The sequence below is a fragment of the Monoraphidium neglectum genome (assembly GCF_000611645.1).
Source record: "Monoraphidium neglectum strain SAG 48.87 unplaced genomic scaffold scaffold01601, whole genome shotgun sequence".
NCBI classification, from domain to species: domain Eukaryota; kingdom Viridiplantae; phylum Chlorophyta; class Chlorophyceae; order Sphaeropleales; family Selenastraceae; genus Monoraphidium; species Monoraphidium neglectum.
This window is the reverse complement of record NW_014012027.1, coordinates 1-12,953: the sequence shown is the minus strand read 5'-3', so window position 1 is coordinate 12,953 and position 12,953 is coordinate 1. Positions and strand designations below refer to the sequence as shown.

The following is a 12,953-nucleotide window of genomic DNA, read 5'->3' as shown; positions in this document are numbered from 1 at the left end:
GCGGCGGGCGGCTGAGCAGGCGCGCAGCAGACCCGTCTGCGGAGGCGGAGCGCAAGCGGGCGCAGGAGAAGCTGTTTTCACTGGACTCTGAGCGGATCCTGAGCGGCGAGGACAGGCGGACGACGCTGATGATCAAGAACATCCCCAACAAGTACACCCAGAAGATGCTGCTGCAGGTGCGGGCCGCCTCGGGTTTTTGTGACGGCGCCAGCACAGATGGCCGCCCTTGTTTCAGCGGTGAACACCCATGCTCTCGGCCTGGGTTGCAGCTCCTCACCCAACACTCATCACACTGGCACGTGCGCACCCGTCTGTGGGCTCGCACCCTTGCGTGTGTCCCCCCCCCACACACAAAAACACACACACACACACACATGCGCGCGCACGCGCACACTCACGTACACACACACGTATGCACACCTTAATTGCTGTCGAGTGCCCTCACCCCCGCCCCCTCCCCGCCCTCCTCCTCCCAGACCATCGAGGAGTCCCTGCGCGGCACCTTTGACTTTTTCTACCTGCCCATAGACTTCAAGAACAAGTGCAACGTCGGCTACGCCTTCATCAACATGATCCAGCCCCGCTCCATCCTGCCCCTCGTCGAGCGCTTCGACAACCGCCGCTGGGAGAAGTTCAACAGTGAGAAGGTCTGCCAGATCAGCTACGCGCGCATCCAGGGCCGCGCGGCGCTGATCTCGCACTTTCAGAACTCGAGCCTGATGCACGAGGACAAGCGGTGCAGGCCGGTGCTCTTCGTGACGGACGGCCAGCACGCGGGGGAGCAGGAGCCCTTTCCCGTAGGGCCCAACGTGCGGCCGAGGCAGCACGTAGGCGGCGGGGGCGGCGGCGGCGGCGGCGGCGGCGCGCGCGGGGGTGGCGGGGGCGGCGGCGGCAGCGGGGGCGGCGGCAACCCGGCAGCGTGAAGACGTGCTACCTGGCGGCCAGCTGTTGGGTCTGAGCGCGCGTCTGGTCTGGTTTCAAACAAGTGACGTTGGTATGGTCTCAGACCAGTGACTGCACAACGTGCCCGCGGAACCTCGGACGCATGTCGCGGGCGTTGATCTCGCTGCGTTGCGCTTTGGGGGTCGGCCAGAGTGCCGCGGCGCCCCTGCGCGCATCGCCGGACGTGTTGTGGGGCCCGCTTCGGCCATAGGTTTGTCAGTTTACGAGGCCCTGAGATCAAGCAGCCGCTGCCTCACTTTTTGATCTGTACGCGGCCGGAGGCGCTGCTGCCGCGTCGCGCTCACGATTAGGAGCAGGTGTGAGTGCACGCGCGCATGCGGCATGAGCGAGGCACTTGTGCGGTTTGGTTTCGGTGCTGGTGGCGGCGCCTTGGACTGTACAACACCGCGCCACAGCACATAAACAAATGACAGGCGTGGGCAGGTGTTGTCGACACCCCGTCAGAGTCGTTGTCATTCTTGGTCTTCGTGGTGTTAGCGTTCGGTCGGTTCGAGGTCATGTTTCGGGGCGACGAGGCGGTGTTCGTTTTTCTTTGTCTCTGAGTTTGTGCCAACCCACTGAGCCGACACAGTTCGCGCGGTGGAAGCTCACACCTTGGATTGCGGCGCTAGCTCCTCGGACTGCAGCGCTAGCTTGCTCCCTGTTTTTTGGGTGCTGAGCGGCCATTGTGTGCCTGCGACCAAGACCGCCGCGCGTGCGGCAGCACTGCCGCGAGCCGCAGCCTTCGGCTGTGCAGCCAACTGGGGCCAGCCCCTGCTCCTGTGTCGCGACGGGTTTGAGCCGCGGCTGCAGTGCTTTGCTTTCTTTCCCCTGTGCCTCAATTTGGGCCTCCTCGACCGCCTTTTGGTCATATGATCTGCCAGGCGCAATCAGGTTAGGCAGTGCCCATTGAAAATCTGCATATATTCTCACAACACCCATGCGCCTCCCACACACGCGTTTTCCGTTTTTTGCCAACACTAGGGCTCTTCTGCCCCGGCCGCCGACTGGACCCGGGTCCCTGGGCACGCCCCGCGAGCCCGCTTTTTGCAACGCCGCCCGAAGCCCCACGCGACCCCGCACCGCAGCTCCCGAAAGACACATCAAAGCGTATTTAACCCCACCCCATGACGCCCCCCCACCCCCACCCGCAACGAAGGGGTGCATGGGGGCCTTCTGGCGACGGACACTGCTTGCGAAGGCACGCATCCGCTCTGCCCTTTTGCTGCCGCCGCGTTGGGTTGCGCCTGCGGCAGCCGACGCCCGCCCCGGGGCCGGCGGGGCCTGGGGCGGCTCGGACTGGGCCCCTTCGCCCTGGACAACCTGCCAGGCGCAAGGCTGGCTGGTGCACACACTGTGCTTGCCTGGGTCCAATCCGTACCTCCGCGTTTTTTCTCATGCGCGCATCACTGCACTTCGCCTTACTGCAAGGGCCGGGTGAAGCCACCACAGGCGGACTGCGGGGCCGTGGCTTGGTGCGCCCGTGGCCATGCCCAAGTTGAGCCTGCAAGGCCTTAGGCTGTGGGGCGGAGCGCCTGGCAAGGCCGGCGGGGCCCCAGCTCCGTCGGGCAAGCCGCTCAAATTCGCACGCGTGGGTGTTGGCAGGTGTGCAGGGACATTCCCTGGCACCGGCTGCAGCAGCCCCGTACCATTGATTGCAACAGCAGGCCGTGCACCCTGTCGCGCGATGTGACACTTTCAAGGTTTTCTGTAAGTCTCACTGCTGCAATCCGTCAAACGTGACAGGCAAGCTCGGGTATGATTATCTTGACTGCTGACCTGGACTACAGAGGGCTTCAGGCGTGGCTGGTACTGGGCAGAACCACCAGACTCTGCTGCGCACGACAACACCAGCACCTTCCTGTTGGCTGATCCGCTGTGTGTGTCGAGTGCCGCAATCAGATGCGTGTGTCACTTCACTATTTGCCTGGTTTTTCTGGCAGAAACCACGCACTTGACAGCGTATCAGCGTGCAATAGCATGCAAGCAAAGCTGGACGGACGGGCGTCAACTTGGCCGCGTTCCCGTGTTGCTCAGCTACCGGTATTGCAGGATTCAATTTTGAAATTGATCAACCGGTCTTTTTTTGTGCGGGAATGCGCTGTGCTTGACGGTTTCCCCGCTATCAGACGGTTTCGCCATAACTGTACGGGCGTGGCTTGGGTCGCCGGCGTCGGTCTCTCATCCTCAACGAGTTTATTATCTTATTTCAATATGAATCCAAGCTGAGGGCATGGTTCGTGCGGACGGAACGCGCTGTAGAGGCGTGCCCTGCCTGTGCGATAGTGCGACACGTTCCAGAGAGAACACAATAGGGCGTGCGACACGTTCATGATGGAAAAGTATGAGCTGCTGGAGTGTGTTGGGTAAGCTGAGTTTCATTTCTTTAGCATGGCACAGATTAAACCGGCTCTCACGGCGGGCCAGCCAACGCTGCATTTCTGTGAAATCCGCACAGCAGCTGTGCTCAGCGCAAGGATTGTGCCCATACAGCTGGAGCTGGCAACCTCAGAGCCTTTGCTGCACCAACTGAAACTTGGCGCTGCTGTGGCACATCACGCCCGCAGTCAGGGCTCATTTGGTGTCGTGTACAAGGCCAGGTGCCTGGCTGACGGCCGTGTGTGCTGCCTCAAGAAGATTGCGGTGGCGGCAGCACAGGTAGGCCACCCATTAACTTGGAAGGGGAGCATCTGGGAGGTGCTCGTTGACGCTTGATTACAGGTAAAGCATGCGTCGCTGTACCAGCCCAGAGCCTGACCACACCGGCATCACCGCACCGCTCCACAGGATGGCAACAACACGGCTCTGATGGAGGCCAAGGTGGTTGTGTGTGGGGTCTTGTGGGAAACCGTAACATTGGCAAGCAATATGAGCAAGTGTCATTCGCGTCACAAGGCAGCCTGGCGCCCTGGGCTCTTTGCTTTGGTCACTTTTTTTCCAGCTTGACTAGTGTGATAACTCTTGCTCTGCATTTTGCCTGACTCACCACTCGCCACTGCAGCTGCTCTCCTCCCTGGACCATCCAAACATCATCCATTACAAGGTGTGTAATGGATTGAAATGCTTGAAGCGTGCCAGCAATTGCCGCCAAAGTGGATGCGCTGCTGCATTTTATCACAGCAATGCACAGTCAAGATGGCAAGGCAACCGCCCGAGCTGAACTCACAACAGGAGAGCTTCATGGACCCAGCTGATGGCACTCTGTGCATCGTTACATCATTCTGCGCCGGTGGCGACCTCGCCGCCGAAATCCGGCGGCGTGCTGCTAATGCAGTGCGTGGGCGCCACCAGGGGCACTTAGACGGCAGCAGCCACAACGCCGCTTCTGGTGGGGATGGTGCAGCGGCCCATGGTGGTGGCAGCGCAGCGCCGCCGCCCACATATTTTCAAGAGAGTGAGGTCATGGACCTTTTCTTGCAGGTGAGCAAGTGGTTTTATTGTCATGATTGTCGTTGACCGGCACTTTCAGGGCCTAATTCAAAAGAATCACAGTGCCTGACACCTGTTGCGTGTAGACATCTCGAGTCGTGGGAACAAGTGCATGCTTGGTGGATGCGCGCATGCGTTTTCGAGGGAAACAACCATGCAGGGTTGCCCTGCGCTTGTCGCATGTGAGCCGGCGCCCATTGCCTATCGCCTCCAGGTGGCAGGAGCACTGCAGTACATCCACAGCCGCCGCATCCTCCACCGGGACCTCAAGACTCAAAACATCCTGCTGGCTGAGGAGGGCGCCGTCATGCTGGCGGACTTTGGCATCAGCAAGGTCTGCGGCATGATGTTCCCCCTCAAACCTAAACCTAATCAACCAACAACGTACTTGACTTTTACGGCTGGCACGCGTTCTTTCACGTGCCCCTTAGGATGCGCAGTCGTTACCCTGCAGCCCAGCTACCCAGCTGGCCTGCTGCCACTGACACCTCCCTCCCCATCCCTGCATGCTTCTTTTCCCTGCACACCACCCACGTGCAGGTGCTGCAGCAGGCGGAAAGCTACGCCACAACCATGGTGGGCACGCCCCTGGTGATGGCGCCAGAGGTGTGCACCAGCCGCCCCTACACCTTCAAGAGCGACATCTGGTCCCTGGGCTGCGTGCTGTATGAGATGGCAACGCTCAAGAGCGCCTTCTCAGCGGACTGCTTTCTTTCGCTGGTGAGGCGCCCTGTCGCGCCGCAGGAGTAATCCGCCTGATCGCGCCCGGCCACCACTACACCCGCTGGCAACGCGCGCCATCAAATACGTGCCTGCGGGATTTCTACCATTGCAGCTATGCTACCCTCCCACCGCTTGGCAACGCAATCGACGATGCTTACATCACAAGCCGCTCAACCAGGGAGTAGGAAGGCTGATCAAACTTGCACAGCTGCACGCACAGCCTGGATCATGCACAATCATGCACAATCAACAAGGAAATTGAAAACCTTGAAAGCATCAAAAATGATAACTCGTGGCCCACAAAGGTGTACAAGATTGTGCGTGGGGAGCTGCCGCACCTTCCTCAGGGCCGCTTCAGCAGGGGCCTGGGTGAGCTCATCACGAGGCTCCTGACGCGGGACCCCAAGCATCGGCCGTCCCTGCAAGATGTGAGACGGGTTGGTCAAGGGTGGGGATTGCAAGTTGACATTTTGGTTTTGAGTTGAAAAAATACTGGCACAAATTGGGTTTTCTTGCGGGACACGCGCCTGTGCTTGTGCAGCACGACTACTGCGTACTTCCCAATCACTCGGCTGCGCCGTGTAGGCGGCACTGTTGGCACCACACTGAGCGCGCATGTCACGCCCTGTCGGGCGTCTGCCAGCTGGCACCTGCAGTTGTCAGGGCATACACAGCATAATTGATTATTTGCGATGGCCGCGGCGCAACCCATTTCCTAAGGTCTTCAAGATGCCTTATGTGCAGCAGCACGTGCAGCGCTTTAACGCGCAGCAGCGGCGGCGTGTGTTGCAACAGCAGCTCCCCGCGCAGTCACTGACACACAGCAGCAGCATCAGCAGTAGCGAGCCTTTGGCCGACAGCCACAGCAGCAGGCATGAGAGCCACTGGGACAGCAGCAGCGGCAACGCTGGTAGTCTCCCAGACCATTGGGCACAGCAGCTGAGGCATATCAATGCGCTCACAGGCACTGAGCAGGGATTGTGTCCGTTCCTCGGCGGACGGGGCCAGGAAGCTGTGCCTACTCCCTGCGGCGTCAGCAGCGACTGCTCAGCAGCAGCCGACGGGCCTTGGCGGGCGCGTGAGGCGCCCGTGTCGTGCGAGCCGCGACTTGGTGTGCAAAGCGGCTGGTCTGGCGGCCTGGAGGCGTCGTCAAGTAGGGTGGAGCCAGGAGAGGCTCTGAACACTTTGCCTGCGCCGATAAGAAGCAACAGGCCCACCAGCAGCTGCAGCGGGGGCAGTCCAGAGCCACGGGTGGCGAGGCAGGGTGCATGCGCACGCGGGGGTGGCAGTGGCCTCGTGTGCATGGATACGAGAATGTCTGCGGCGTCTGCCGGTCCACCGCTGCAGCCGCTTGCGTTGGCCCTCTGTGCAGCTGGGCAAGGCGCCTGTGCCGAGCTGGCGCAGGCGGGGCCGTTGAAGCGAATGCTGGAACTGAAGCGGCGGAATGGGCACCAGCACCAGCACCAGCACTGGTGGCAGCAGCAGCAGCAGCAGCAGCAGCAGCAGCAGCAGCAGCAGCAGCAGCAGCAGCAGCAGCAGCAGCAGCAGCAGCAGCAGCAGCAGCAGCAGCAGCAGCAGCAGCAGCAGCAGCCAGGCGGCACGGCGCTCAACGGCAGCAAGCTCCATAGTGGTGCAGTAGACCACACAGCCGCGGCGCTGAGCCACACCAAGGTCAAGGAATCCACTGCTGTAGAGCTGCAGCACCCCGGCCCCTTGCGTCGAGCCCTGGCGCGCCTGGCTGGGGCCGGGCGCCCTGCGCTGCCGCCCAGCGCGCCGCCATCGCCGTCGCCACAGCCTGCTGGGGCCCCTGCGCAGCCCCCGCCACTTCCGCCGGCACTTATCGGGTTCAGGTTTGGCCTCAGCACTGAGGAGCGCGGCTCCCTACAGCCCAGCCCCGGCCACGGCGGTAATTTGGAGGTCGCAACAGGCGACGCACCCTCCGCGCCGCTGTCGCCCTTTGGCGCCGGGGTGGTGGATGCAGGCCGTGGTTTCGCCTGGAGCTGCCGGGACAGGCTCCTGTTTGGCCTGAGGACCGACAGCCAACCCGACTGTGTTTTCGAAATCGCGGCAGATGGCAGCAACAGCAACATAGACGAGGACGATGCGGCAAGCTGCACTGTTGCCGTCGGGCCGCGGCAGGCGGGGAATGCCCGCAAGCAGCAAACACAGCAACAGCTGCCGCTGTGTGAGGGCGGCTGCAGCGGCGTCTGGCACCCTCAGCCAAGCCATGCGCACTCGGCTGGCAGCTTCCTGCAATGTGTGGGAGACAGTTGCGGCAGCTTCTCGTTGGCTGCCGCCAACTCCTGCATTGGAACATACGATGCAAGAGGGTGAGACGCCTGCCCGGCGACGCTGTCACTGGACCCGGACAGGTGACAGGGTGCGTTCCATTGATCCAGTTCATTGGATTGGTTGCACAGTTTGCCCTCTATTTGTCCAGACTGTGGTGAATCAGCTGTTAAAGAATGGCCTTGTAGTACGCAGCCTGCTGGTCGGAGTGCATGTGCCCATCCAGCATGCCAGAATGCAGTGATGGTGTTGTACACAAATCAACTCACATTTGTAGAATTTGAGCATTTCGTTGTCTGATGCTGCTTAGCTTGTCACAGTCAAGGGCGTTCCTCCCATCCCAGCGCTGGAGAGCGAAATCTGCCCCTGTGTGTTGCCTTGCTGGCAGTCGCCCCTACCGCTGCTGGCAATCCCTGCTCAATTCGTTGCGTACTGCATGGTTCAACCTTCATAAATGTCCTCACAACTTTGTAATCGTTCTCAGCTGCACAAAACGCTGTGCTCCACAGTGTTAGGATCTTCCTGTCATTGACTGGCAATGGATTGGGCAGCAAGGGGATCACTGGTGACCTGCATGCCGCTCCTGTGAGTTGTACTGGGACTGGACAAGATCCTATGCGGCTTGAGAGCAATAGAGCATGTGGGACATAGAACCATACGTCTCTGAGGTGACAGGCGGCGACCAGGTGGCGGTTTCATCCTGGTTGCTCTCGTCGGCGGCCGCCCTCCAATTGCACGCATTTGGAACAGCGGGCACCCAATATACGCCTTGTATTGGTCTTGCATGTCGATGCAGCGAACGCATGAATAAGAAACAGCCAGATCAACAGATCACTGGCCTGCCGTGTAAAAGTGTGCGAGCCCAAGCGCGAGGCAGTGCCTGTGAGACATCGCCATGACAGAAGAAAAAATCTCCGCGCTTGCAAGGCGCCTGGAGGCACTGCACACGCGCATCGGCGCCGCCGAGCGCGCTGCCGCTGTCGCTGTGCGACTTGCCGCCCTGGAGGAACGCATCACAGCGGCAGAGCAGGTGTGCAGCCTATGCTTACAAAGACGGCTTATTGGCGGCGTTTATGAATGAGAATATCCTTTGAAAGTGCCTGCCTCGACGCCCTTCTTGATTCAGTTTTGCTGCACGCCCACACACCAGGGTACAACGCTCAAGGCCTCTGCGGCCGCGCCCGCTGCGCCTGCCGCACCTGCACCTTCGGCGGCGGCGCCCGCGCCCCAAGCCGGCCTCGATCCCGAGGCTCGCAGCCGCGCGGCGCTGGACGCGGCCCTGGCTGGCGACGACAGCCCCGTGCAGCACCGGCTGGCGCGGGAGCTGTTTGAACGGCGCGTACCGGATTTCAGGCGAGCCGGCGTTTCGCTTTTCGCTCCGCAACGCAACGCTGCGGCCACTCGCTGCTTCTGTTGATGAGGGCGCTGCGGCCGCGCTGGAGCCCCCAAATTTTTTCAGCAACAATCAAATTGTGCGTTGGCATCCGCGTGGAGGTGTGCATGAAGGCGGCAACGGCTGGTGGCCGCCACCTCATGGCGTTGCCCGCCCGCGCGGTTTCTGTTTCAAAACAGACCAGATCATTGCCGCGCTGCCCATGTCGCCACGCCCACCCCAGCACGCATCCCCGTGTCTGCCGCCCCCACCTCTGGACCCCGGGCATGTCGATGCGTGCAGGTTTGTGCGCGTGCCGAGCGATTACTACGAGCGCCCCCTGGCTTGGCGGCGGGAGGTCCTTGAAGCCCACACAGTCTACCACCTGTGCAAGGTGCGCTTTGGGATAGCGCGTCGCCGGCCGCCTGCCCTGAGCTCCCTGAGCTCCGCACCGCCCGACGCCGGGGCACGCCCGTGCGCCGGGGGATGCCCATGCGCCGGGGGATGCCCGTGCGCCGGGGCACGCCTAGCGCCGGGGGATGCCCGTGCGCCGGGGCATGCCCATGCGCCGGGGCATGCCCATGCGTGCAGCATGTTGGTCTGCGCAATGGGCCAGCCACCCGTAGGTCGTGCAGCCGTGTCCAGTTGCGTCCGGCCTTGCCGCTGGCCGCGCCCCGGGAAGAGCGCGCTTCCTTGGCCCCGCAAGGCCGTTTTTCATGCCCGGCTCAAAAGCGTGGGTCAAGCTCATCGTTTCCATGGCCAGCCTTGACGTTTGATCCATGATGACTGCATTCTCAGGCGTCGGCACCCCACCCCCTTTGCCTGCAGAGCATCGTGATGGAGAACACGCGAGCCCACCCCTCTGTCAAGGGCTGGGAGGACCCCAACAACAGCAAATACTACGTGGTCATAGTCCAGGTGGGGGCGCGGACTGTCGACTGGTCAGAAAGGCTGGCCTCTGGACTGGGATGAGACCAACATGGGCTTAGACAGTCAAATATGCCTGAGTGTGTGGTGCATGTGCAAGTCTGCACGCGGCCGCTGTGCAGCCGACACACCTTGCGCTACCCCAGAGGTCCTTTGGGCAGCTAGGACCCGTCGCCTGCGCTTGCAGGCCCACACCACCCCCCAGCATCACACCCAGCGAAACTCCTGCTTTGCAAGAAATCGGTCGGCCCCATCACATGTTTGCGACCTGCCTCCGCAGTACAAGGCGCGCTTCAACAACGAGAAGCTCTGCGCCCACCTCCACAAGCTCAACGGCGGGAAGGTGCGGCCAGCTGGCGGCAGCTGCATACGTGGCATATGTGTTGGGTCGTTGCTTTGGGCTACCACACTGTCTGCAGTCAGCAGCACGCACCAGCCATCTTCGATTTCGTGCAGGTGGGGCCTCCCTTGTATCCCCCTCGGCGCACCCACGACAGCCGCCGGACACCGCCCGCGCGTGGCCCTGCCAACCCAGCCCTCCCACGGCCAAAAGCCTGCTGGCCGTGACGGCGCGCGCGCGTCCCCCGATTGCCTGGCCGTTCCCAGGTCGGCAAGAAATGGTTCAACATGCGGCTGGCACCCGAGGAGGTGTCAGACTCCCTCAGCGGGTTCGGCCACAACGGCGTCAGCCCCGTGGGCCTGGCCACCCCCCTGCCCATCATCATCAGCCACCGCATCACGCAGCTGGTCCCAGATTTCTTCTTCATGGGTGAGAATGACGTCTTGTCGCACTGCATCCTATCGTGCCATCCAAGCATGTCATATTTGCAGCTAATCACACGTTGGTGGTCCAGGGGTGCCTTATGACCTCGACAGTCAACCTCCGTGTTTGGCACCAACATGCCTCTGCCCTTGGTCGTGCCGTAGCTACCCTCACTTTGCACGTGGCTCGGCACCACTTCCTGCACTATCCTTGCTTGACACCTGCAACATACACACACAACCGTGCAAAGAACGGCTGGGTCTGAATCCCCCACCACAACCTAAACTCGCCCACCACAGGTGGCGGTGAAGTGGACCTGAAGCTGGGGCTGTCGGCTGCAGATTTTGTCAAGGCCTATGGCCAGCAGCCCGTGATGGTCGTGGACTGCACTTATGATGACGATGGGGGTGACGAGGGCGGCGCTGACGAGGATGAGCAGAACGGCAGCTAGTGGCTGCAGCCCAGGCCCTGGGCCAGCCACACTGGCCTTGATTGATTGCTCATTTGTGGCCGGCACACGCTGTTGTGCAGCGCGTTTGAGGGTACATTGTGTGCACATGTTAATTCTATTCCTTTGGCAGTTTGAAATTTCTGTTTGCAAAGCTTGTGATCATGCAGGATGGCAGCGCTGTCTCCTCACATGCGAACACGTGGGTGTCACCAGCGGCAGCCAGCCTGCCGCGTGCTGCACCGGCCAACGTGGCGGCCGCGAAGTGTTTTCTGCGGCGCAACAGGCCTGTGGTCACCGGGAACGCCGGTGCATCCTTGCACGCACATAGCCTGTGGCTTGCGCACAGGCTGGTGAGTCCATACATGAAACATGGCCGCACCTGCAGTACACAACGTAATCCATCTGCCCTGTGTTGCGCCTGGTCAGATTAAGAGCAGTCGACACAGTCAACCAAACTTCAGGCAGGCCCCTTACTGTGTAAAATTGGCTGCTTCTTGGCCCCCATCGATAACAGTTCAGTGCTGTGCACCAAGACTCTGCCAAGCCTTTTGCTTGTACATGCAAAAGAGTGTTGAAAGTTTAAGACAAGATTTGCATAACAGCAAAAGGGGTGCTGCCTGGCCTGGCAACACACAGACTGTGCACGCAGGGGCGGCCACGGACGTTGGCTGCGCTGCCTTGTGTGCGGCGTGGGTGCGCTGCCAGGGCTGCCCCTGGCAGAGTGCATCCCAAAAAGGCATGACCATGCGGCTTGCGCGAGCTCACAGCTTTGGGCCGGCTTCATCACGCTCATTTGGCTCATGGGCAGGGGCAATGCGTCAGAGGGCAAACCGCAATGACTGTGGACGAGCGACCAGGAGTTACAACAGGCAACCACCAGCAGCCTGCCTCGCCTGGATTTTCAATCACTCGCACTCCCGGTCGCTACCATCCTCCCCCATCCCCCCAGTCGGCGACCTCTGGCGGCTGCTGGTTCAGGATCGGCATGGCCATCGCGCTGCCCGCCACCTGCGCGCCCCCGCCGGCCTGCGGGGCGACGGGCCCGCTGCCGACCTGCTGGACTCCTGCTGCTGTGACGGCGTACTCGAACGCGACGTTGGGGCTCAGCGGCGACTTGGCAATCTGCAGGAGAGCGATTTTCAAGCGCCACCCGGCGCGGTCGATCACGACAACAAACGGGCGCCGGCACCCCCAACGCAACAGGCTACTGTAGCTGCAACCAAGTTTCCTCCGACGGCGCCTGCCCTCCTGTGCTCGAGCACCAACACCGTTGCTGACCCGCTTGGACCTGGCGCCAGGTCCCAGGCTTGCGGGAAAGTACGCAGCCCCCTTGCCCTTGCAGTCGCACTCACCTTGATAAACCGCTGGTTGCCCTGCCGCTCCAGCACCAGCCGCACGTTGACGCTGTGCGCCCACTTGGTGCCGAGCGCCGCCGCCAGGTGGCCCTCGTCGCCGCCGCCGCCGGCACTCGCCGCCGCGGTGGGCGGCGCGCCCGCGCCCTGGAAGGCATGGACTGCCGGGCCCGTCGGCCTCGAGGTCACCTGAGCCGGCCGGTCGACATGGTGCTTAGATTTTTAGACCATATGCCCCTGGCACGGCACCGCCCCAGCCCAGGCAGACAAAGCGTGAGAGACACCCCACGCCAAGAGAATCACGCGGCATGCTGTCGCCCAGCGATGCCGCAGCGACGTCGTGCGCCCCACCGGAGCACAGCTCTCCATCTTCTTCAATCCTTCGTCACCTGGTTTGTGACGACGATGGGGATGCGGTGGCGCTCCGCCAGAGCCTTCAGAGCCACAGCCTGGCGCCCCACCGTCTCGCCCCGCTCCACCAGCTGCCAGCGCGGACGGGCGGGGGGGGGGGCAGCCGTGGATTCGCAGCGCAGATGCTCACGTCTAGGCCTCGGGGAACCATCCACCGCTGCGACCACAACCCCAACACGCGATCTGACAGTCACTCCATCCACATCAGAGCTGCCCTCCTCCCTCACTGCACAGCCTGACCCCGCCTGGCTGCAGGGAGGTCTCAGCCGAGCCCTCGCCTACCCCCACCCCCCC

General features: G+C 61.9%; 4 protein-coding genes across 4 annotated transcripts; 3 read left to right on the top strand and 1 right to left on the bottom strand.

Annotated features, from left to right (window-relative positions):
* Positions 1-128: 128 nt before the first annotated feature.
* On the top strand, positions 129-923 carry MNEG_8430 (hypothetical protein; the record flags this gene model as incomplete). The annotated part of the gene is made up of 2 exons (XM_014043100.1): positions 129-176; positions 477-923. The coding sequence occupies 2 exons, from the start codon at positions 129-131 to the stop codon at positions 921-923; spliced, it is 495 nt and encodes a 164-aa protein (XP_013898554.1).
* Positions 924-4,077: 3,154 nt separating this feature from the next.
* On the top strand, positions 4,078-5,121 carry MNEG_8429 (hypothetical protein; the record flags this gene model as incomplete). Its single annotated transcript, XM_014043099.1, has 3 exons — positions 4,078-4,362; positions 4,586-4,705; positions 4,912-5,121. The coding sequence occupies 3 exons, from the start codon at positions 4,078-4,080 to the stop codon at positions 5,119-5,121; spliced, it is 615 nt and encodes a 204-aa protein (XP_013898553.1).
* A 3,157-nt stretch (positions 5,122-8,278) lies between these two features.
* On the top strand, positions 8,279-10,896 carry MNEG_8428 (hypothetical protein; the record flags this gene model as incomplete). The annotated part of the gene is made up of 7 exons (XM_014043098.1): positions 8,279-8,413; positions 8,534-8,709; positions 9,059-9,149; positions 9,584-9,673; positions 9,963-10,025; positions 10,289-10,451; positions 10,745-10,896. The coding sequence occupies 7 exons, from the start codon at positions 8,279-8,281 to the stop codon at positions 10,894-10,896; spliced, it is 870 nt and encodes a 289-aa protein (XP_013898552.1).
* Positions 10,897-11,820: 924 nt separating this feature from the next.
* Positions 11,821-12,810, bottom strand: MNEG_8427 (putative DNA repair protein RAD51; the record flags this gene model as incomplete). The annotated part of the gene is made up of 4 exons (XM_014043097.1): positions 11,821-12,018; positions 12,249-12,437; positions 12,638-12,730; positions 12,790-12,810. 4 exons carry the CDS (start codon positions 12,808-12,810, stop codon positions 11,821-11,823), a joined length of 501 nt encoding a protein of 166 aa, XP_013898551.1.
* Positions 12,811-12,953: the final 143 nt, after the last annotated feature.